This window comes from Aquarana catesbeiana, linkage group LG01 (genome assembly GCF_042186555.1).
Source record: "Aquarana catesbeiana isolate 2022-GZ linkage group LG01, ASM4218655v1, whole genome shotgun sequence".
In the NCBI taxonomy this organism is placed as follows: Eukaryota; Metazoa; Chordata; class Amphibia; order Anura; family Ranidae; genus Aquarana; species Aquarana catesbeiana.
The window spans coordinates 875097687-875123358 of NC_133324.1; the positions used below are offsets into that span (position 1 = coordinate 875097687).

General features: G+C 42.4%; 1 protein-coding gene across 2 annotated transcripts in view; it reads right to left on the minus strand.

The window, feature by feature from the left end:
- Positions 1-1926: 1926 nt before the first annotated feature.
- LYAR (Ly1 antibody reactive) overlaps positions 1927-25672 on the minus strand; it is a 46252-nt gene continuing 22506 nt past the window's right edge. For both annotated transcript variants that reach the window (XM_073610201.1, XM_073610193.1), the window contains exons 5-9: positions 18228-18311; positions 17778-18144; positions 11497-11562; positions 9400-9485; positions 1927-2140 (exon numbers count right to left, since the gene is read on the minus strand). In XM_073610201.1, the coding sequence (XP_073466302.1) occupies positions 2006-2140; positions 9400-9485; positions 11497-11562; positions 17778-18144; positions 18228-18311 (738 nt within the window). In that variant the 3' untranslated portion in view covers positions 1927-2005. The remainder of the gene's footprint in view (positions 2141-9399; positions 9486-11496; positions 11563-17777; positions 18145-18227; positions 18312-25672) is intronic.

Below are 25672 nucleotides of genomic sequence, written 5' to 3' on the forward strand. Positions count from 1 at the left end.
ATTAAGTCTTAAAGCTTACATTTTGTTTTTGTAAACCTGTGCTCACTTTAACACTCAAAATGGGAAATGGGCATGGAAAGTGAATATGTTCACATAGCCCTTTTAACAAAAAATAAATGCACTTTTTTTGGCATTTACGTGCATTTACCATTAGGGTTGTCCCAATACCACTTTTTTAGGACCGAGTACAAGTACCGATACTTTTTTTCAAGTACTCGCCGATACCGATTACCGATACTTTTTTTTTAATGTCACGTGACAGATCTTTTTTTTTTTTTAAACAGTGCTTGCTTTTTTTTTGGGGGGGGGGGGGGGGGGGGGGTTGTGAACGTTGTATGTGTGTTATTTTTTTTTTTTTTACAGTATTTTTTTATTCTTTATTGTTTTTTTTTTTTTTTTTTTTAATCAGCCCTTTTGGGGGGCTTTGGTGAGATATCAGGGGTCTTAACAGACCTCTGATATCTCCCCCTTGAGACAGAGAAAGAGACAGAGGATAGAGATTCCCCAGTCCCTTTCTCTGCAGCGTCAGCTGCACTGAGAATGAATGGAGAGAAGACAGCGGCTCCTCTCCATTCATAAACTGACACATAGTAATCACAGGAGGTTACAATGTTTCAGTTATGTGAATGGACAGAGTCAGAGTCAGCTGACTCTGTCCATACACAAAGGAAGGAGGAGGGGGGCGGAGGAACGGAGGGGGACAGATAAGGAGAGAGGAACCGAGGGGACAGCGGAGGGGGACAGATAAGGAGAGAGGAACGGAGGGGACAGCGGAGAGACACAGATAAGGAGAGAGGAACGGAGGGGGACAGCGGAGAGGCACAGAGGAAAGGAGGGGGCATGGAGGAGGATGCAGTGACATACAGCGGTGACCGATCACCGCTGTATGTCACTAAAGCTGGTGAAAGCCGCTGGGGGAGAATCTTGTAACTCCCCCACACGCCGATCACAGCTGTCTTCTAGGTATCAGGGGAAGCATCGGGAGCATTTGCCCGAGTACAAGTACTTGGGCAAATGCTCAGTATCGGGACAACCCTATTTACCATTTTTTGTTTTGGGAGCCTGTAAAGCATTGCACCAGTGATCAGATCTCTGGAACCATGCAGGATTCCTGCAGACCTGTCAGTGTATCAGTTTTCTCGTATTGGCAAGCCAATACAATCTGACAAGAAGAATCAATGAACTACCGGGGCGCTCACAGCGCCGTGGTAGTTCATCGAGAACTACAAGCCGACAGACGCTAAGCCTGTGGGAACTTGTAGTTTCCCATTTACAGATGACTGTGAATGAATGACATGGCTGTTCGGGTGGAGAAGACAGCGGGTGCCCGGAGAAGATGCCCCTAACTGTTGAGGGGGGGGAATGGCTGCAGCTGCTGGAACATGTTATAAAGGGTGAACTTATTCTTTAATATGCAGCGACTAGGCTTCAAGTATGACTGGATAAATTGAAGTCACTACCTGCGTATTAGAACACCTGGGGTTTCAAGGCTTGTGCAGCACTCAGCCAGGTTTGTTAAACATACAAAAACATTTAGGAGCCCGTTTTTCATGCCAGCCTGCTGTTCAATATCTTTAGGCAGACAAACAATTGAAAAGGTTCTACAATGCTGCACAAATCATCTGATCTTCTCTACAACATTACTGCAAATGCAGAAAAAAAAAAATTTACATTGTCTTGTCAGCGGTACCCAATTTCCCCTAAAACTAACATTTCACAATGCTCCCTTGCACCAAAATGGGGAGTGGTGATGTCTCCCTCATGTGACAGTGTTCAGGCCTAACAAATGGCTCCTAGACCCAAACAGGTCACATGCTCCCCCTCCATATCTGCAAGCACAAGGTATTGTTGCTCACTGTGGCGGAGGCTGGAGCAGCAAAAGAGCACTGGTAAAGTATTGTGGACTGGGGGAAGAAGCCTTTTATAAAAGACACTGTCAATTTGCTCTGCACAGGCGATGACAGTGTCTCTTTAACCTGTGGGGTGAACAATAAACATGTATTTTCTATTTCATTAGTTTTACTCTCTCTTTCAAAACTCTAAATTTTGGATTGCTGTGTATTTTCTTGTTGAAGGTAGCAAGAACATCTTCTTCAGACTTGTGCTGGGCAGAGGATACTGCATAATACTGAGCGATAACCTACGAGGAGATTAAGAAAAAAAGCCATTTTTAACAGTGATCAATATACAATTAAACACAATTATATGGTGGCACACTTATATTTCCCAAGCAGCAAAATACTGATAAAGCCTTAAAGCGGAGGTCCACCCACCCCTGCAAAAATTAAAAGCCAGCAGCTACACAGACTGCAGCTGCTGACTTTTAATATTAGGACACTTACCCGTCCTGGAGCCCAGCGATGTCGGCACCGCCATTGCAGGTAAGGGAACCTGGCACTGTAGCATTACGGCTCCACGCCGGGTCCCCACTGCGCATGTGCAAGGCACCGCTCCTCTCTCCTACTGGCCCGGCAGCGGGGGGAAGGAAGAGGGAGCCAAGCTGTGACGTAATGCACTGCAGATCAGACTCTCGGAAGTGGGGACAGGATAACTGTCAAAGACAGGAATCCGCCCCCCCCCCCCCCCCCCCGAAAGATGCCACTTTAAGATATTATTATTACTATTATTAGTCACGGCAAAAAAACGGCATCGCTGCTACCCTGACTACCTAAAAAAAAAAAAAAAAAAAAAAAAAAAAAAAAAAAGGTACACAGACCTGCACTATGAGAGCAAGGTGCCATGTAACCCCTCATGAAACAAAAGGGTTCCAAGTCCCCATCATAACTGGGATTAAATCTGAAACTGAAGGACATGCTTTGGTCATAGCAGCAACGTTTTGGAGGCTGCTACAGGCAGATCTAACCTTTGTATTTATAGAGCAGTAAAGGTGACACTCACTGGTGGTGGAGCATTTATTGCATATTATATTCACCAGGAACATTCAGCAAGACTGGCGAAGATGGGAGCGCCTGCAGCTCTGACATCTTGCCATTGGAAGAGCTACGTTTTAAGGTAAGTTTAACATACTATGTTATTATGCAATGCACATTATGACATTACCTTGCAGGGTACAAAAAAAATTAAAATAAAGAAAGAAAAAAACGTCAAGCAGCTTACAACCGCTTTAAGTATTTTATTTCATGTAATGTCATCAGCTTGCTAAACTCTACATTTCCTGGGAATCGGGAGGGGGAACAGTGCAGGTGCTACATCAAGAAAGTGCTCCAATTTGGTGGATATTTAACATTTTTGTAATCACAATTTAGTACCCGAAGCCTGTGTCTGTACTATACACTATACTATAGGGGGGGGGTCTCAGGCTTCGGATTATTCAGCTCCTCCTTTCATTTGGCATTGCATCTAGACAAGTAGTATGATCAGCTAGTTAAAACATGCTCCAGGTATTTTCCAACAAGAATATTATGAAATCTACTCTAATGAATTCTTGTTGGCAAGAACAAAACTAGAATAATTAGGGGTAGACCTTAGTAGAGTAACATAGCTGCTTGCAACACACTGTGGTTAAAGATTTTGTATACTACTTATAGCAGAATTCCACCCAGAAATGGAACTCCTGCTTATCGGATTCCTCCCCCCTTCGGTGTCACATTTGGCACCTTTGAGGGGGGAGCAGATACCTGTCTAATACAGGTATTTGCTCCCACAGTATCTGCCTGTGATCTACGCAATGTCCGGCCCCTCCTCCGTTCCCCCCGTTGTCTTCTGGGAGACACACAGGTCCCAGAAAACAGCAGAATGCGCAGCTTGACTCGCGCATGCGCAGTAGGGAAACAGGCTGTAAAGCTGCAAGGCTTCACTTCCTGATTCCCTTACTTAAGATGCTGGCGCCTCCACTTGGAGCCGAGGAACAGGTCGGCTTCGGGTGAGGACATCGCGGGCACCCTGGACAGGTAAGTGTCCTTATTTTAAAAGTCAGCAGCTGCAGTATTTGTAGCTGCTGACTTGTAAAAAATTTGCAGGTGGAACTCCGCTTTAATACACTTTGTACCACTGCAAAAGAGACTCCTATAATCACCTTGCTGTAAGCCACCTTTAAATAGCACCTCATGGTATTCAGAGAGGGTGGGGTTGCCCTGTGAATCCCGTGTGCACAAACATGCAATTCCCCAATATGCAGTATGTCTGAGGACATCCATTGCCCCAGCTGTTAATACCCTAAATTCACGGATAATGGTTTCTCAAATTGGCTTCACTACCAGTAGTTGACAGGAATCTAAAGTTACTTAAGTTTAAGAGAAACAAACACCTACCTCCTACTGTAACTCAAGGGGTCACTGCCCTGAACTCCTGGTTGCACACTGACAAGCTGTTTATTTTAAAGATGTAGAAGGCCATGCTGAAGCTTTAGGCCTCTTTCACACTGGGTGATGCTATGCTTTATGGGCATCCGACTCCGCTGTCTGTTTACACCCGACTGTCCTCCGATCCAATCTGCTCCGCCTGGACTGAAGAGGATGGGTCCCCTTCCATTTTCTTTTAGTGTACTAGATCGGATTGGAGGTAGGTTGGGTGTAAACAGAAACAAGCCCATGTACACCTGCCTGTCCATAAGGGTGAACGCTCCGTCCGATCAGATAAGAGGAAAAACTGACAGGTCGACCTCATTGGAACAGTTGTGTAAAAGAGACCTTATCCTGTTTTAACAAATACTGTAATTTGCAACATAGGCTTTCTCAGTACAAGATTGTAGAAACCATTTCAGGTGGCAGAAACCTGGTCTCCACAGTAGCTGTCTTGGAAGATGCCTGGGAAGCCTCAATGTCTGGCAAATATTAGAAAATCCGCCTCAAAATGAAATGCAGAGGATTTTTTTCCACAACTATTAAAATTATGAAATGAAAATCAACAATTTACCCACACTCATAACTTCACAAGCTGTATGGTAAAGCAGCTGACACAATCCTACTGGTATATAAAATATAAGTAGTACAATATAAATGCAGCGTTTATACACTAAAAACAATCAACTCCAGCTCTCCACACATGTACGCGTTGGGAGGAGTCTGGTCATGTGACATCGCCACTCTTGGTAGTTGGCTATCTTACTGGTTGGAAACATTCTAAAGGCCCGTACACACGATCAGAAAATCAGAAGTAAAATTTTGTCCTATGAACGATCTACCGATTTTCAGATCGTTAGTACGGTGCTTTCGACAGCCAATTCCGAATTTTGTCAGGACGACAAAAACTGGATGTGCAGACTATAAGATTTTGGTCGTATGAACACCTCGTCTGATTTTCGTTTAATTAGTACAGTTTTCCTCTGAAAAAAATCGTAAGAGCAAGACTATGCATGCTCAGAAACGAAAGAACGCATACAAAACTATTCAACACATTACATCACTTCTGAAGTTGAATTCGCTCGTACGAGAATTTTTGTATGCGGAGTAACCTTTTTACTTTCGATATGAGACTAGCATGCAAAAAAAAAAAAAAAAGACGAAAATTTGACCGATAATCTGATCGTGTGTACCAGGCTTTAGTGTTATGAGGATTTACACGCAAATTTTAAGACCCCTTTCACACTGGAGCGCTTTGCAGGCGCTATAGCGTTAAAAATAGCGCCTGCAAACCGCCCTAAAACAGCTGCTCCATTCACTCCAGTGTGAAAGCCGTGCACTGGCAGGATGGCAGAAAAAGTCCTGCCAGCAGCTTCTTTGGAGAGGTGAACTCACCGCTATTCAACCACTGCTCCCCATTGAAATCAACAGGGCAGCGCTGCTATACCGGCAGCGTTTTGCCGGCGGATTTAACCCCTTTTCGGCCGCTAGCAGTGGGTTAAAACCGCCCGGCTAGCGGCCAAATAGTGCAGCTAAAACAACGGTATAGCGCCGCTTTACCGCTAAAGCCGGTGGCGGCACAGTGTGAAAGGGGTCTAACTATTATGTTTGAGTATTTTGGCTTCTTCTTAAATAAATCTATTTATCAGCAACATTGCCCAATGAAGTCTCTCCTTGCCCATTTCCATATGCAGCAAGACCTTGTCCGTGCTGGATCGGGTCAGTGTTTAAGAATGCATTATCATACATGTGTGGAGAGCTGGAGTTGATTGTTTTCAAGAGCATTTGACTACTTTTGATTAAGTAGTCCACCATTTAGGGTAAGGGTCGGTGTGAACTTCTGTAATTGGTGACGGATCCTTCTCAGAACCCTTTTTGTGCGGACCTGCACCTATTGGACCCTTATAAGAGATGTTTTATTCTATAATTAGTGTATAAGCGCTGCATTTAAATTATAAAGTGGCTTGTGTAAAACAATAAACGTTATAGATATTTACTAACTAGACCTCAGCTAAACTGGAATGAGAAAGAGCATTAGTATCTCTTCAGCAAATTTAAATCCTGGGCCTAGTTTGAGTAAGAAATTTCAAAAAGGAAGGTTTTACACATCAAAGTTCAAACTGGGATTTCCGTTTTAAATAGTTCAGTTTTAATTTTTGGTTATGGTGATTCCATCAGTTTTTTTTTGTTCTTCTCTGGACACACAGAGTCCCTTGAACACAGCCTGCAAGCATCTTAAAAGGTTTTCAGGATGAAACAGCAAAAAATAAATAAGTAAATAAAAAAAGTGAAGGAGGAAGCCATAAATGGAAATAAGAAAATTACATGTCCATATGATAAACGAAGAATGTATGGCAGATATGCTCTAGGCAGGAAATGTGAAAACGCATTTTAGGTTTAGAATGTGATACGATGATCATATACCATACATACAGTATCTCACAAAATGAGTAGACCCCTCACATTTGTGTAAATATTTTATCTTTTCATGTGACAACACTGAAGAAATGACACTTTGCTACAATGTAAAGTAGTGAGTGTACAGCTTGTATAACAGTGTAAATTTGCTGTCCCCTCAAAATAACTCAACACACAGCCATTAATGTCTAAACCACTCGCAACAAATGTGAGTAAACACCTTAGTGAAAATGTCCAAATTGGGCCCAAAGTGTCAATATTTTGTGTGGCCGCCATTATTTTCCACCACTGCCTTAACCCTCTTGGGCATGGAGTTCACCAGAGCTTCACAGGTTGTCACTGGAGTTCTCTTCCACGACAACATCACAGAGCTGGTGGAAGTTAGAGACTTTGTGCTCCTCTGCCTTCCGTTTAAGGATTCCCCACAGATGCTCAATAGGGTTTAGGTCTGGAGACATGCTTGGTCAGTCCATCACCTTTTACCCTCAGCCTCTTTAGCAAGGTAGTGGTGGTCTTGGAGGTGTGTTTGGGGTCATTATCAAGTTGGAATACTGCCCTGCAGCCCAGTCTCCGAAGGGAGGAGATCATGCTCTGCTTCAGTATGTCACAGTACATGTTGGCATTCATGGTTTCCTCAATGAACTGCAACTCCCCAGTGCCGGCAGCACTCATGCAGCCCCAGACCATGACACTTCCACCACCATGCTTGACTGTAGGCAAGACACACTTGTCTTTGTAGATTAGAGCGATTGGGGAAATGGCGCTACCCTGTATGGCCCTAACTTGATTAAAGAAAATTATAAAATGTTTCGGCTCAGCTCCCAAGCCTAATTTATAATACGTATAATATCGGAGTGTGGGTCTCAGAGATAATCGTGTAAAAAAGGTGACACCTTGTAAATACTCACCAGGTGTGTGAGTTAAGAAATTTTAAAGTGATAAGAGGGTAATAATGAGAGAGGTTAGGATGCAGCTTCACTGAAAAAGTAATGGGATGCATACCCACCCTTACCCATCTACCCAAAAATAAAATTGTACCTAATATAAATCAGTCCAATAATGAAAAACTATAAATAGAAAACTTGAATAATCTAAAGTACAGAGCTCTCCAACCTTAATGTAAACACTAATTATTATGTGCACACCCTAATTTGACGTGCAAAAAAAGTCAGCAATGGTTGCATAATATAAGTGAGAGTCCGAATCCTTAGATAAACGTGAAAACATAAAAGCAATAAGTGAACAGAGAAATATGATCCATGATTCCAAAGGATCAGGTGACTTCGGTGCACAGCAGGTATGGTGACTTGGTGCTCCCCCAATGCGTCCCCACTCACCGAATGTAGTTACCCCTACAGGGGTAATAGGCATAGAGTGGGCAGCTGTATCCGGATCTCCTCCTTGGGTAGCTGTATTACATCATCTGTACCTCCGGCAGCCTGTAAACTTAATCAATGGGGTTCCGGAATATACTCCAATTGGGGCTCCACCTCGGCAGCAAGCAGCACGGTCCTCACGGGAAAAAACAAGGGGCTCCCATAGTGTAGTAAAAAGGATTTATTTAAAAATAAAATGTATAAAAAGCACAATCGCTAATGGCGATAATAAGCTGAGCGAGGAAACACAGGAACAGTGTACGGGAAGCCAGTCTGTGGAGTGCGTACCAACTGCGTTCCAAGCTGGAAAGTTCCGGGTGTGACGTAAGAGCGTGGCTCTGCCTTACGCGTTTCGTCACTGGACGTTCTCAAAGGCCACTTTGTCTTTGTACTCCTTACCTGGTTGTCGCCACACACGCTTGACACCATCTGAACCAAATAAGTGTATCTTGGTCTCATCAGACCACATGACATGGTTCCAATAATCCATGTCCTTATTCTGCTTGTCTTCAGCAAACTGTTTGCGGGCTTTCTTGTGCATGCTCATTAGAAGAGGCTTCCTTCTGCGATGACAGCCATGTAGACCAATTTGATGCAGTGTGTGGCGTATGGTCTGAACACTGACAGGCTGACCTCTTCACCACCACTTCAACCTCTGCAGCAATGCTGGCAGCACTCATACGTCTATTTCCCAAAAGACAACCTCTAAATATGACGCTGAGCATGTGCACTTAACTTCTTTGGTCAACCATGGCGAGGCCTGTTCTGAGTGGAACCTGTCCTGTTAAACCGCTGCATGGTCGTGGCCACCGTGCTGCAGCTCAGTTTCAGGGTCTTGGCAATCTTCTTATAGTTTAGGTCATCTTAATGTAGAGCAACAATTTTTTTTTAGATCCTCAGAAAGTTTGTTGCCATGAGGTGCCCTGCTGAACTGAGAGAGTGAGTGATAACACCAAATTTAACACACCTGCTCCCCATTCACACCTGAGACCTTGTAACACTAACAAGTCACATGACACTGGGGAGGGAAAATAGCTAATTGGGCCCAATTTGAACATTATCACTTAGGGGTGCACTCGCTTTTGTTGCCAGCAGTTTAGACATTAGACATTAATGGCTGCGTGTTGAGTTATTTTGAGGGGATAGGAAATTTACACTTATACAAGCTGTACACTCACTACTTTAAATTGTAAAAAAGTGTAATTTCTCCAGTGTTGTCACATGAAAGATGTAATAAAATATTTACAAAAATGTGAGGGGTGTACTCACTTTTTTGAGATACTGTATTTATTAGCACAGTTTACCTTCTTCCTCAGTTTCTTGATGGGAAGTTCATTGTCAGGAGCCTGCTTTAATACAGCTTTGATAGTTCCCTTCCAGTTAAATTTACCTGTAAAATACAGGTGAACAGTTTATCCAGGCTTAACTCAACTGTGTCATCATACCAATCACTATTAATACCATTATAAATACAATCAGGCTAAGTCTAATGATGTACACAATGAAGGAAAGAAGACAAGATCTGTAACTCTTTTATACACAACTAAGCTAAGGGTTACATGTGCAAACAATATTTTTCCTAGTTGTCATGTAAAGAGCCAGGAGATTAGGCCACGGAAATGACAAGAAGTGACTAACAGGCTGCCAGATTTTCCTTGCAGGAACACAAGGCAATAGAAGGGAAATGGTGTGCCGTAACCAATAGGACAAATCAATCTTTAGTAGCATGACTATTTTAAACTGCTTAGAAGCTGGCTTCTGATTGGTGGCAATGTATTACTGAACACCACAATGTAAACAAGTCTCCAGTTAAAATAGTAACCTGCTTTTTTCCATTATACTGCAATTTAAAATGGTTTTTCTTTTCTAGTTCACAAGGTTATTAAAGTTAAACAAATTCCAACCTTGCAGTGGTCCCATTGCACTGCAAGAGTTAAATGCTTGTTATGTCTAGCGGCTGAAATAAAAAGATATAGTTCTGCCTTTCAGCAGAGTCCCTCCAGCAGTGCGACCAATCCCACACTGCCTCCCCTCGAAGCCACTTACGGCTGTGGTCGCACTCTTGCTTCATTAACGTACAATACAGAGTTACTGGTCCAGCATTGTACATGATGATGCCAAGCAGTCATTGGTGTAAAGCAAGTAAAAGTGCCTGTTATTGTACCCCATAGACATAATGAGCATTTAACACTTTGTAATTCTAGGAGTAGGTTGTAAACCTCAGACATGAAATATGAACAAAGCATATCCCTCTATAGTGTGTAGCTGTCTCAATTAAAGTGGATGTAAACCCAATGTCATCCTTTCTAAACTACTGCCATAGGGGTTATCTATAAGGATATACATGTCTCCTGCCTGTATCTTTACCTGTCAAATGTCTCCCCTCTGTCTGTTATGAGACCCGAAAAACTGCAGATTCTGTGGGTGGGTCTGTTGTCTGGAGCTCGGTGGGTGGAGTCGTGATGTCAGTAGACTCCCCGCCCACCTCTACACTCCCCTTGTCAATATGCATTTTCTCCTGTGTATTTCTTACACTGAACTTCTGCTATGATCTCTAACATCCAGTGAAAACACAGGAAAGTAACCACATGACTTCAGCATGTCAAATCATGCTGAGGTGTGGAACAGCCAATCCTTGCAGAGCTGCTGAAGAAAGGAGTGGGGGAGGGAATTAAAAAATAATGCCTGTCTCTTAGGCTAGTGCACGAGATATGTAAATCACCTGTCACTCACAGCAAGGGGGAGGATTTGACAAAGTTTTTCTCAGTTTGTCAAGATTTATCTCACTGAACAATAAAAGAGGATTGCTCAGAGCTGGATTAACTCTTTGTGGCAAGACTGGGCTCAAATGATAGGAAATCTTATACTCTACATTATGACATCAAAGAAAAAAAAAATTTCGGGTTTACATCCACTTTAACAGCACTAAGCGTCATTTCTGGCTGCTACTTCATTCCTCCACTATCAGCATGAGTCACTTCTGACAAGTTTTCCTGACACCAAGAGAAAAAATGGCGACAAGGGAGAAAGCTCCAGCTGATTGACAGCCTCAGCTCTGTTCCTGTGTGAAGGAGGGTCTCTTCCCTCCAATCAGCTCTCAGAGCTCTCCTCACTGAGCTCTGCAGTGTAATAATCAGCTCTCTACCATCTCAGACAAGCTTTAGAAATTCTGCACTTTGAACGGATGTAGAGAAGAGAAGACTGCAGACAGACAGACACAACTTATGTAGGGGGATTTGTTTCATCTTTGTGTATCACCCAGGGCTGTACACTTCACTGGGTATATGTGAGGTTTATAACCGCTTTAAGTCTATTCCTAAAGCGATACTGGGGGAATGAAAAAAAAGAAGAAAAAACAAAAAAAATATGTAAACCTTGTCTAGCAATAAATGCACCTTTACCTTTATTAGCACTATTCTCTTCATCATTTTCCTCCTCCCCACAGTTTTCTACATCATCTTCTTGTTCTGTTAGGAATAAAAAAAACTTTACGTAAAGTGAACAGTTTATGCAGAGGAGACAACATATGAAATGTCGGTGCATCGCGACTACTATTGCTGACCTCTTTCTGAAAATACCCGTCTTCAATACTTTCAGTGAATGATTTTCAACCTCAAAAAAGGCATATCACAAGATCTAAGATTGATTTATATTACAGAATAAGTGAGGTGCAGATTTCATTTCTGACAAGCAGGCAAGGCATTGCCACGAAAAAAAAAAAGTTTTAGACCTGTAGGTTGATAGGTGGTACATTGATGTATTCTTCATGGGGTACATGTTTTTGTTAAAATAAAAACGTAGCCAAACACTCGTCACTGGATGGTATGTTTGTACCATTTTAAACAAGGGGGTTTATTTAATGTACACAGCCTGTGGGTTCGTGTAGAACGTATCAGAAATATACATTGGGCCAGACATACCGAGGTATACACTATTAGGATTGTGCTTCAATGCCTTGTGAATGAACAAATCTTATGTTTATGGAATTTTTAAAACGTCTGTTATGTGCATGAACAGGCTACAGTGAAAATACCTGGTATTAAAAAGGTGGTTTGCAGTAAATCTGTATGCTCCAAAGCCCGAACATAAACTATATTGCCAAAAGTTTTAGGACACCTGCCTTTATACACACATGAACTTTAAAGGCATCCCAGTCTTAGTCCGTAGGGTTCAATATTGAGTTGGCCCACCCTTTGCAGCTATAACAGATTCAACTCTTCTGGGAAGGCTGTCCACAAGGTTTAGGAGTGTGTCTATGGGAATGTTTGACCATTCTTCCAGAAGTGCATTTGTGAGGTCAGGTACTGATGTTGGAGAGAAGGCCTGGCTCACAGTCTCCACTATAATTCATCCCAAAGGTGTTCCATCGGGCTGAGGTCAGGACTCTGTGCAGGTCAGTCAAGTTCCTCCACCCCAAACTCGCTCATCCATTTCTTTATGGACTTTGCTTTGTGCACTGGTGTGCAGTCAAGTTGGAACAGGAAGGATCATCCCCAAACTGTTCCCATAAAGTTGGGAGCATGAAATTGTCCAAAATTTCTTGGTATGCTGATGCCTTAAGAGTTCCCTTCACTGGAACTAGGGGGCCAAGCCCAACCCCTGAAAAACCCCACACCATAATCCCCCCTCCACCAAATGATTTGGACCAGTGTACAAAGCAAGGTCCATAAAGACATGTGAGCGAGTTTGGGGTGGAGGAACTTGACTGGCCTGCACAGAGTCCTGACATCAACCCAATAGAATACCTTTGGGATGAATTAGAGCAGAGACTGCGAGCCAGGGGGCAGACACGTCTGGGGGACAGGGCATCTTCACAAAGAGGAAGGGAGGAATGGCTAGAGGGAAATATGCTGTCAGTCAAGGCACGAGAGATAGGCGAGGGACATGTTTTTACACCGACTATGGAAGATACAAGCACGCTGTGCGATTGCACAGCCTGCCTGTATCTGAATGCTGGATGACAAAGGATGAAAACTAATGATGCTAGCATGGATTGGCTGCCATGCATAGTATGGTCAGTTTAATATCAAGAGGAGGGGCACAAGCAGGATCAACCAGGTAATAGAGAACAGTCTCAACGTCAATATTAATATGAAAAGTCAAGTAGTAATACATTAAAGTGGGAGTAAACTCCCCTGGTTGATTTTTACTCATAGGTAAGTCTACAATAAGACTTACCTATAGTCACAGTATATATCTCCTAAACATGCACCGTTTAGGAGATATTTATTTGCGAAGCCGCCTGTGATGTCACTAGCGCATACCCGTGCCGTTCCTTCCTGTGCATGAACAGCGGCCCCCACGCACATTAGCGGGAGTGACGTCATCGCTGCTCATCCAATCAAAGGACCGGAGCCTGCCAACCCAGAAGGAAGACCGGGTAAAGATGGAAGCCCTTTCAGTGGTGACAGCGTGCTGCTAGATGGCTTCATTTTAAGGTAAATTTCACATGCGATGCATACTAGCACATTATAACTTAGCCTTGCAAGTTTAAAAACTAAAACAAAAAACAAAAGAAAGGCGGTTTACTACCACATTAAAGATACAGCGCAAAGTTTTTTTGTTTTTTACCTTCTTCATTTTTTTCTGTCTCTGTACATCTTCTCACCTAAACCTCTCTTTTACCCCTTTCACTTCTGTTTGTTTGTAATTAACAGTGCATGTTAGCTGCAGTCACGTGCACTGCTCTATGCACACTACAAATCCTAAAGCGTATAGTCCATAGTTTATAGTCCTTCTCAGGAGCGAGCATGAGACGGTGGCTACATTCCTACATACAGTGTGACCATAAAGAATGAACGCAGCCATCCTTTACCGAAAGTCAAACAACAGCAACAAAAACAAAGAAATTTGGAGATTCGGAGGAGGTAGTACCTTTTTAAGTTAATACATACTTAACCCCTTCCTGCCACGGCCTCCCAGCCCTTTAAGAGGTTCTATATGCTGGAAGGTGGAGGCGGTCATTTCGATCATGTGACTACCGTGTTTGGCTGTCACATGATCGGAAAGATCTCAATCGCAAGTATACATTGGGAGCTTTCTAGTACCCACCATTTACCGTACTGGGAACTAGCATGGTAATTTGTTTTTACGCAGGGCCACATATATGCAGCCACTCAGCGTTTAAGCCCACTCACCGAGAGCGTTCGGCTGGCGGGAAGTGGTTAAATGGATTTTTTTTTTTTTAACCAGAGCTTAGTGTCACTTTAATCTTTTCTATCAGTCTTAGTCAAAGCTATCCACTTCAATAAAAGTTAATGAAAAGAAATAGCATTAGAAGTGTGGTGTTTATTATATCAATGTTGGACTCTGACCTGTGGGATGTGTTTCTAAGCATTACATCAGAAGTTCTTGTATTAAGAGCGTGGGTTGACCGCTGCCACACACAATACGGTTTACCGTGAAGTAATTCATCCTCAAGGTTTATAGTACAAGTACTTTCAGATATGACGACAGCACTTCAATCTCTAATTTATAACACAGAGCAAGAGCTCTGGGATGGAAAGAGCAAATGCCAAGATCTAACTTGAACCACCCACTACTGCTGTTGCAAAACCTGTGGATGGATTGCAGTATCTGCAGCTACACAAAATGGTGAAGTCTTGCTTTAACCACTTACCGACCGGCTCCTGTACATATATGTCGGCAGTTTGAAGACGGATATCTCGGTAATGGCAGCAGCTGCCCATCTGTAGAGCCGGTGGTTCTGTTTACGATAATGGTGGTCTCTGTGGCGGATTCGCTGCAAGATCACCGTTATCGGCGGCAGGAGAGGTGCCACCCCCCTCCCGCCGCTTACCGGAGCCGTCGGTAGCGGCGGAGGCGATCGGGACCTGTCCGTGTATGGAGACAAGTGAGGGGAAGATGGCCCCCACCCGTCTCCATACCATTGGAGGGCGGAAGCGACGTCAAAACATCACTTCCGCCCATACGTCTTAAAGGCACATTTTTCTGTTGTCATTTCTTCAAGTTACTTTTTTTTTTTTTTTTTTTTTTTTGCATCTTAGTCCAAATATGAGATCTGAGGAATTTTTGACCCCAGATCTCATATTTAAGAGGTGCTGTCATGCTTTTTTTCTATTACAAGGGATGTTTGCATTCCTTGTAATAGGAATACAAGTGACCCATTTTTTTTTTCTTTTTAAACAGTGAAAAAATAAATAAAATTAAGTAAAATAAATAAGAAAAAAAAAATTCTTTAACACGCCCCGTCCCGACGAGCTTGCGCACAGAAGCGAACGCATACGTGAGTAGCGCCCGCATATGAAAACGGTGGTCAAACCACACATGTGAGGTATCGCCGCGATCGGTAGAGCGAGAGCAATAATTCTAGCCCTAGACCTCCTCTGTAACACAAAACATGCAACCTGTAGAGTTTTTTTTATATGTCACCTATGGAGATTTTTGAGGGTAAAAGTTTGACGCCATTCCACGAGCGGGCGCAATTTTGAAGTGTGACATGTTGGGTATCAATTTACTCGGCGTAACATTATCTTTCACAATATAAAAAAAAAAAAAATTGGACTAACTTTACTGTTGTTTTTTTTTTTTTTTTTATTCAAAAAAGTGATTTTTTTTCCAAAAAGAGTGCACTTGTAAGACCGCTGCGCAAATACGGTGTGAAAAAAAGTATTGCAATGACCGCCATTTTATTCTCTAGGGTGTTAGAAAAAAAACAATATATAATGTTTTTTATATATAGTAATTTTCTAGCAAAAAAACCTGTTTTAAACATGTAAACACCTAAATTCCAAAACGAGGTTAGTCCTTAAGTGGTTAAATCAAATTTAAATCGAAATTACAGGTTTTTTTTTAATATAATATATGTAAAAAGTTTAACCACTTCATTACCCGGCTATAGTAATATGAGGTCCGCAGGAGGGATCTCCCATCCTGGGCGGGAGTCATATGACGTCCTGGGCTTCCCGGCCGTCTAGGGGGGGCGTGCACGCACCGCACGGGACCCGTTGCGAGTGCCCGAGATGTCAGCCGGGTACCCGAAATTGCCTGTGAACACAGCAGGACCAGGAATCTGTGTGTGTAAACACACAGATCCACGTCCTGTCAGGTGAGAGGAGACCGATCTGTGTTCCCAGTACAGAGGAACACCGATTGGTCTCCTCCCCTTGTGAGTCCCCGCCCCCCCATCACTCCCTAGGAAACATAATTAACCCCTTCCCTGCCAGTCACATTTACACAGTAATCAGTGCAATTTTATAGCACTGATCGCTGTATAAATGTAAATGGTCCTAAAAATGTGTCAAAAGTGTCCGATATTTCCGTTGCAATGTCACAGTCATGAAAAAAAAAAAAAAAAAAAAATGCAGTTCGCTGCCATTACTAGTAAAAAAAATAAATGATTAAAAATGCCATCAAATCTAGCCTGTATTTTGTAGACGCTATAAATTTTGCGCAAACCAAACAATATATGGTTATTGTGATTTTTTTTTACCAAAAATATGTAGAAGAATACATATCAGCCTAAACTGAGGAAAAAAAAATTACTTTTTTTTTTTTTTAAATTGGGATATTTATTATAGCAAAAAGTAAAAAATATTGTGTTTTTTTTTTTTAAATTGTCGCTCTTTTGTTTATAGCGCAAAAAAAAAAAAAAAAAAAAAAAAACGTAGAGGTGATCAAATACCACCAAAAGCTAGCTCTATTTGTGGGGAAAAAAACATAAAAATTTATTTGGGTACAGTGTTGCATGACCGCGCAATTGTCAAAGTGTGACAGCGCTGAAAACTAAAAATTGGTCTGGGCATTAAGGGGGTGAAAATGCCCTGTATTGAAGCGGTTAAAGTCCATAGCCTAGCCTCATGCCGCGTACACACGGTCGGACTGGTCCGACGGACCAAATCCGGCGGACAATCCGATCGTGTGTGGGCTTCACCGGACCTTCAGCGGACTTTTCCAGTCGCAAATCTGACAGACTTTAGATTTGGAACAGGTTTCAAATCTTTACGTCGTAACTCCGCCGGACCCAGAAATCCGCTCGTCTGTATGCTAGTCCGACGGACAAAAACCGATGCTAGGGCAGCTATTGGCTATCAACTTCCTAATTTTAGTCCGGTGTACGTCATCACGTACGAATCCGTCGGACTTTTGTGTGATCGTATGTAGTTAAGTTCGTTCATTAGAAAGTTCGCCGCAAGTCCGCCAAAAGTCCGTCGGACTTTTGTAGCCGAAAAAGTCCGACCATGTGTACGTGGCATTAAACTATACATTTATGTAGTTCAGCTTGTCCCCTCACCATTGACTGGGAAACAGCACCATTCAGCTTAGAGCATCAGTAGTGCAGACTTATGCACCAAAACAGCTACAAAGAAGACCACTCTAGAGGCGGTGGGCAATCTGGTTCCTACGCTATCTTTACTGTCCCCTGCTGTAATTTTACTATGATATACTATAGTGCAGAGCTGCCATAGGAACACTTGGTTATGCAATATCTCACAACCAACAAAAGGAGATAAAAAGGGAAACTTCCCTGTACTCTGAGCTGATCCTGCATGAGATACTCTGCTATCCCAGCAACCTGCTTGACCTGCTCTGCATTATGGTAAGTTTCCCACAGGGCAGTAAGGCTGAGGCAGGGAAGAATGGTCCACAAATGCCACAAGGGTAGCTTAGCTACACTAAAGCCAGTTTCCAAAAAAAACATCTAACTGCACCAGACAGATACCTTGTGATTCTTCAGGTTTCCTCCTCTGTGTTGTTTGCTCTTCTTCGCCATTCTCCTGGACATCCTCGCAATCATTTTCACGTTTCTTTTTCTTTTTTCTTTTTTTGTCTGTTCTATCCTCATCATCGTCCTCTTGACACTCCTCTTCTATTTTGCGTTTCTTGCCCTTTTTATTTGTTTCATTTTCCGTGTGTTCCTCTGAGTTCAGATCCTTCTTTTCTTTTTTATTCTTTTTCTGCCTTTCCTCCTTGCGTTCCCTTTTGTTCCTCTTCTTAGTTCCTTCCATGGTTTCTGAAGGTTGAGATGTTTCTTCAGGAACAGCTGTGTCCTCTGCTTTTCCCGTTTCTTTGCCAGCTGCTTCCTTTGTCTGTGAATTTATTCAGAAATTCTAAGTAAAATGTCAGAGTAGCATATGCACCATTCATTAGCATTTACTTGAACAATACTTACTGTGCTGGTGGCTTCTGAGAAAATCTCCCAAACTTGGTCTTGTATAGCTTGATTGTGAATTTTTAGGCTGTTCTTCATCCAGTTCTGCAAAACCAAAAAAACAAGCGTTTTTTCAAAAAATAAAAAGGAAAACTCCAACCCATCTTGCCCTGTACCTCACTTTTGGTCCCCAATGTGAGAGGGGTGAGTCCGAGTATGTCTTTTTCAGATTTGGTCGGTATTTGCATAATAGAGTACACTGGGCTTCAAGGGTGGTATGGGAGACAGCTGAAGCAACACATGGGTGTCTGCCATTTCAAATGGTCCAGGTTAATGTGTTACTAAACCCACAACACTGAAATCAGTCTCTATATGCAGTAAAGCATGCTTGTTATACTCATTGTGGGGTTAATCATGTGCATCGTGTAAAAAGGCTGTTTGATCCTGTTCTCTCTGATCCTCCCCTCCTTCCACAATCCCCAATCTGCTTGCTGAAGCCTTGAAGGCACTCTGCACACGCTCAGTGTGGTGTGTATTGCTAGTTTTTTTTTTTTGGGAGGGTGCATGTGATATGCATAGGACCAATCAGCACTGTCCAGACAATGGGTCAGGGGTCATGCAGTCTCATAGGACAGTTAGAGAATGAAAACTCGGTACAAGCTTTAACCAGTGCTCGGCTGGACACGGATTGAAGTAACAAGACTGCTATATACTGCTGATGAGAAAAGGTATTTAGCAGTTTATATTTACTAAAATAACTGCATTTCTGTGTACTGTGGGAGACCAGATATAGTGAATGCAGGGTCCTGGGTTTAGTAACAGATTAATAGCGAGTATAGGTAAAGCAGAACTGTAGCCGTCCACAGTGGGGCTCTCCCTGGGCTACCGATTCTAAGCGGGATATGCCTCTTTTTCCTTATTTGAGGCAGCACAAAGTAGTGCATAGATCGCTAAAAGAAAAATCAAGATCTTACCCTTTGCATTAACATTTATGCATTACTAACCTATTCCTGGCATAGGACAGATGACAGGAATTGAGGCACGGCATTTTAAGCATGATTAAAAAACAGCAGATTTTACTAGTTCTCCAGCATTTGCAACACTATGAAAATAAAAACTTCACCAACCATAATAATTAAAATTGTGCATTTAATCCATTATCACGTAAGACAGTATGTAAGAAAGTTACATGAAAATGCATTTAAACACAGTTGGTATAACAAAAATGTGTCTCCCCCCCCCCCCCCCCATCACGTACAAAAGTCAATAGCATGCTGTGTGGTCAAAGCAGGCTCAATTGCAGGGCACAGTCCTACAATCCTAACATGTTGTAGATACCAAAAGGTATTTGCTTAGGTACAGCAGGCGAGCACAGAGAAACTCTCATCAGTGTGGTGATGTTCATGTAGTCCAACAGGCTGGAAGTCTAAGCTAAAAACTTGGTATAGTGGTGTCACCATCTGGGTATATACTGTGGAGGTGCACTGCAGTGTTAATTTTGGCAGCAAATTTCGATTTAGTTTTACTCTTAAGCCTCATACACACAATCGTATTGTTGGCCAACAGAGCATCGGACTTTTGTCCGAAGGGCGTGTGCCAGGAACTTGCATACTAGCGGCACACAATTGTCGGCCAACAAACACAAATGTAGTGACGTACTATGTAGAATTTCAGCTCTTGAGCGCCACCCTTTGGGCACCTTCTGCTAATGTCATGTTTGGTGAGCATTGATTCCGAGGATGCGTGTTTGTACTTTGGACTTTTGTGTGATGGACTTGTGTACACACTATACGAAAATCTGACAACAGACCGTTGTCCGCCGAAAATTTACTAGCCTGCCATCCAACATTTGTTGGCGGAAAGCTGGACAACAATTGTCTGAAGAAACGTACTACCAGTAAGATTTTAGGCAAACAGTCTGTCATCTAACAATTCCCTGCCAAAAATCTGATCGGGTGTACGAGGCTTTAGTCTTAGGACTAAAATGCCATTTTAGTTTTAGTCATCGTATTTTAGTCGACTAAAATCTCCAGTGCATTTTAGTCTAATAAAATCATTGTAGTCAACTAAAATCGAATGTGTTTAGTTAAATTGTAATGCATTATTTAACCATTTCTCTAGAACTTCCAAACTCATTAGATACTCCTGGAGTAAAAAAAAAAAAAAAAAAAAAAAAAAATCTAATATGTTACTATTTATGGTATTAAGCTTTAAACAAACTCACAGATACAGCTTTAGCTGCTCTGGACTGTCTAAGGAGGCCAGTAATGCTGCAGTGTGCTCTGGATGGTGGTCTGAGGAGGCCAATAATGCTGCAGAATGCTAGATGGTGGTCTCGGGTCTGAGGGATGGCCTCTAATGCACAGTGCTCTGGATGCCACCATGCCGGTGGTCACTGGTCAGAGGAGGTCTGCAATGCTGCAGTGTTGGATGGTGGTCTAAGGGATGGCCTGTAATGCACAGTACCCAGGCCTGTAATAAATAATGCACACACAGTGCTCTGGACGAACGGTGGCCTCAGGCCTGCTGTACTTTTGTACACTAGTACTACACACTCAGACTGCTCTCTGCTCTGGATGTGGGGGTCATCTCGTGAGTTGGGACTCGGAGTGGGACTCTCGTCAGGACTCGGAAGGCCTGCCTGTAATGCACAGTTCTGCGCTGACAGTTGTCACGGACGGTGCACACAGTCTCTTCAACTAGCTTGGAGCGGAAGCAGGCAGGACTCCGTGAAAACCGGAAGTTAGTTCATAAGGGTAAACGTCCTTGCCTCATATTCTCGTCCTGATTTGATTTTCGGCATAGTTTTTGTCAGTGGATGAAAATGTGCTGTACTTTTCATTTCGTCACTGTAAAAATGCCGCTGATGAAAACTTTGACGAGAACGTTTTTGTTGACGAAATTAACACTGGTGCACCGAGGGGTTCACAAGAGGGATTGAACAGAAGTCCTGGCAAATAAAAAAACTGTTATGGGGCATACACACGGTCGGACTTTTCGACTACAAAAGTCCGACAGCCCGTCCGACAGACTTTCGACGGACTTTTGGCGGACTTGCGGCGCACTTTCTAAGGAACGGACTTGCCTACATACGATCACACAAAAGTACGACGGATTCGTACGTGATGACGTACACCGGACTAAAATAAGGAAGTTGATAGCCAGTAGCCAATAGCTGCCCTAGAGTGGGTTTTTGTCTGTCGGACTAGCACACAGACGAGCGGATTTCTGGGTCCGGCGGAGTTACGACGTAAAGATTTGAAGCATGTTCCAAATCTAAAGTCCGTCAGATTCGCGGCTGGAAAAGTCCACTAAAAGTCCAGGGAAGCCCACACACGATCGGATTGTCCGCCGGACTTAGTCCGTCGGACTTTTGTAGCCGAAAAGTCCGACCGTGTGTACGCTCCAGTACATTTAAAGTTACTGTATCGCCAACACTTTTTTTCTTTAGTTTTGGATAGTGTATGGAAACCTCCGCCAGCTTATTTTTTGTTTTCTGTGTCTCGCTAGGAAGATTTCCCTTCACTTCCTATCCTGGAGACACAACAAGAAACTAGAGATTTCTATAAACTGTACAGATGTCTCCTCCTAGACAATAGTCCCTGGAAAAGGTGGCCCCATTAATATGTTCCCTTGTTTCCTGATATGGGGACAGCTCTAAAATTAGATTTCCCCTCTAGCTTTTATTCTTGGGGATGATGGTCACCGGTTCAAATGGAGGGGGAAACTCTCCAAAAGGGACAAAGAAAATAAAAACTTGAAAGAGGGAGTATAACTAAAAGGCAAGACTTTTTTTTATTATTTTGAACAGAGTAGAGAGGGAACAGCACACCTGTCAGTTTGTATTGCTGTCTATGCCCCCATTAGGGAGATCTACCCTATTAGTATGGTTTAGTATGGTTTACCATGATCACTGAAAGTGTAATTAAAAGAAAATCCCAAATTTTGGGCTGGCCCCAGAAAAGTAATAGAGGGGAACTCTTCTCATAGGTATACTGGTTCTGGTGAGGCACTGGCTGGCAGGATTGTGGATGGTGTGTATGCGTCACTTTGGTGTCTCACAGGCTTATGGCTTAAGTCCTGTTCTGCATCCTGGAACCCAGAGACTGTAGTGCTTTGGGTGGGATAAAGCCTCCAGCCCTTGGCAACATCCTACCTAGGAGCAGACCTCATGACTGCTCTCAGCTGTCCACAGGTCTTTTTTTTACGTGAACTGATGGGTGGGATGGTCAAGGTTCTCGCTCATGTGCGTTTAAAAGGCTGACAGAACACTATAAAAAGGTACAAGACATGCCTTTTTGTGCTGGTGAACACCCTATTAGTCAGGAACTGGCCTAAGCTAAGTTAGTGGCTCAGTCGAGCAGATATTTTGTTTGTTTTATACAATGTACTTGCTGTAAAAGACCCTTCTGCACTGAATAAAAGAGCAGGACAAACTTGCTTGGTTTGTCCAGGGACACCCATTGTTCCTGGGTGTCCCTGCCCCATGCATGGTTAACTGCTGCTATTGGTTTGGTATGTGCCCATTACACTATCCATTAGCAGAGATCAGCTTGGAGGAATTTAACTGTATGCAGTGTCATTTAAATAGGAACAAACTGGATTTAACCACTTCAGCCCCGGAAGGATTTACCCCCTTCCTGACCAGAGCACTTTTTACAATTTGGCACTGCGTCGCTTTAACTGCTAATTGCGCGGTCATGCAATGCTGTACCCAAACGAAATTTGCGTCCTTTTCTTCCCACAAATAGAGCTTTCTTTTGATGGTATTTGATCACCTCTGCCATTTTTATTTTTTGCGCTATACATGTAAAAAGACCGAAAATTTTGAAAAAAAATGATATTTTCTACTTTTTGTTCTAAAAAAAATCCAATAAACTCAATTTTAGTCATACATTTAGGCCAAAATGTATTCGGCCACATGTCTTTGGTAAAAAAAATGTCAATAAGTATATATTTATTGGTTTGCGCAAAAGTTATAGCGCCTACAAACTAGGGTAAATTTTCTGGAATTTACACAGCCTTTAATTTATGACTGCCTATGTCGTTTCTTGAGGTGCTAAAATGGCAGGGCAGTACAAAACCCCCCCAAATGACCCCATTTTGGAAAGTAGACACCCCAAGGATATTGCTGAGAGGCATGTTGAGCCCATTGAATATTCATTTTTTTTGTCCCAAGTGATTGAATAATGACAAAAAAAAAAAAAAGTTGTCACTAAATGATATATTGCTCACACAGGCCATGGGCATATGTGGAATTGCACCCCAAAATACATTTAGCTGCTTCTCCTGAGTATGGGGATACCACATGTGTGGGACTTTTTGGGAGCCTAGCCGCGTACGGGGCCCCGAAAACCAATCAGCCAGGATTTCTAAGGGTGTACATTTTTGATTTTACTCCTCACTACCTATCACAGTTTTGAACGCCATAAAATGCCCAGATGGCACAACCCCCCCCCCCAAATGACCCCATTTTGAAAAGTAGACACCCCAAGCTATTTGCTGAGAGGCATGTTGAGTCCATGGAATATTTTATATTTTGACACAAGTTGCGGGAAAGTGACAATTTTTTTTTTTTTTTGCACAAAGTTGTCACTAAATGATATATTGCTCACACAGGCCATGGGAATATGTGGAATTGCGGGGGGTTTGTGCCACCTGGGCATTCCATGGCCTCCGAAACTGTGATAGGCAGTGAAGAGTGAAATAAAAGTTGTACACCCTTAGAAATCCTGAAGGCGGTGATTGGTTTTCGGGGCCCCGTACGCGGCTAGGCTCCTAAAAAGTCCCACACATGTGGTATCCCCGTACTCAGGAGAAGTAACAGAATGTATTTTGGGGTGTAATTTCACATATTCCCATGGCATGTTTGAGCAATATATCATTTAGTGACAACTTTGTGCAAAAAAAAAAAAAAAAATTGTCTCTTTCCCGCAACTTGTGTCACAATATAAAATATTCCATGGACTCGACATGACTCTCAGCAAATAGCTTGGGGTGTCTACTTTCCACAATGGGGTCATTTGGGGGGGGTTTTGAACTGTCCTGGCATTTTATGCACAACATTTAGAAGCTTATGTCACACATCACCCACTCTTCTAACCACTTGAAGACAAAGCCCTTTCTGACACTTTTTGATTACATGAAAAAATTATTTTTTTTTTGCAAGAAAATTACTTTGAACCCCCAAACATTATATATTTTTTTAAAGCAAATGCCCTACAGATTAAAATGGTGGGTGTTTCATTTTTTTTTTCACACAGTATTTGCGCAGCGATTTTTCAAACGCATTTTTGGGGGAAAAAACACACTTTTTAAAATTTTAATGCACTAAAACACACTATATTGCCCAAATGTTTGATGAAATAAAAAAGATGATCTTAGGCCGAGTACATGGATACCAAACATGACATGCTTTAAAATTGCGCACAAACGTGCAGTGGCAACAAAATAAATACATTTTTAAAAGCCTTTAAAAGCCTTTACAGGTTACCACTTTAGATTTACAGAGGAGGTCTACTGCTAAAATTACTGCCCTCGATCTGACCTTCGCAGTGATACCTCACATGCATGGTGCAATTGCTGTTTACATTTGACGCCAGACCGACGCTTGCGTTCGCCTTAACGCGAGAGCAGGGGGGACAGGGGTGCTTTTTTTTTTTTTCTTTATTATTTTTTTGCTTTTTTATCTTATTTTTAAACCGTTCCTTTCATTTTTTTTTTTTTTTTTAATCATTTTTATTGTTATCTCAGGGAATGTAAATATCCCCTATGATAGCAATAGGTAGTGACAGGTACTCTTTTTTGAAAAAAATGGGGTCTATTAGACCCTAGATTTCTCCTCTGCCCTCAAAGCATCTGACCATACCAAAATCGGTGTGATAAAATGCTTCCCCAATTTCCCAATGGCGCTATTTACATCCGGCGAAATCTAAGTCATAAAATGCTCGTAGCTTCCGGTTTCTTAGGCCATAGAGATGTTTGGAGCCACTCTGGTCTCTGATCAGCTCTATGGTCAGCTGGCTGAATCACCGGCTGCATTCTCAGGTTCCCTGTTGAGACAGGAGAGCCAGAGAAAAACATGGAAGACGGTGGGGGGGGGGGCATTCTCTCCCACTGCTTGTAAAAGCAGTCTAGATGCTAATTAGCCGCTAGGATTGCTTTTACATGAAAGCCGACCGCTGGCTGAAAAGAATGATACCAAGATGATACCTAAACCTGCAAGCATCATTCTGGTATAACCACTCAAAGTCGTGAATGGCGTACCTGAAGACAAAAAAATGGTTAACAATAAAACACAGTAAATGGTAAAGTATAAAAAATTGCATACCTGAAAAGCAAACATGATAAAACATAATAACAATAAAACATTGCAGAATAGAATACAGTAAAAAAGAGCAGAACAATAGAGAGAATAGAGAGAGAGAGAGAACAATAAAACGACAACTATTTTTTATTTTATATTT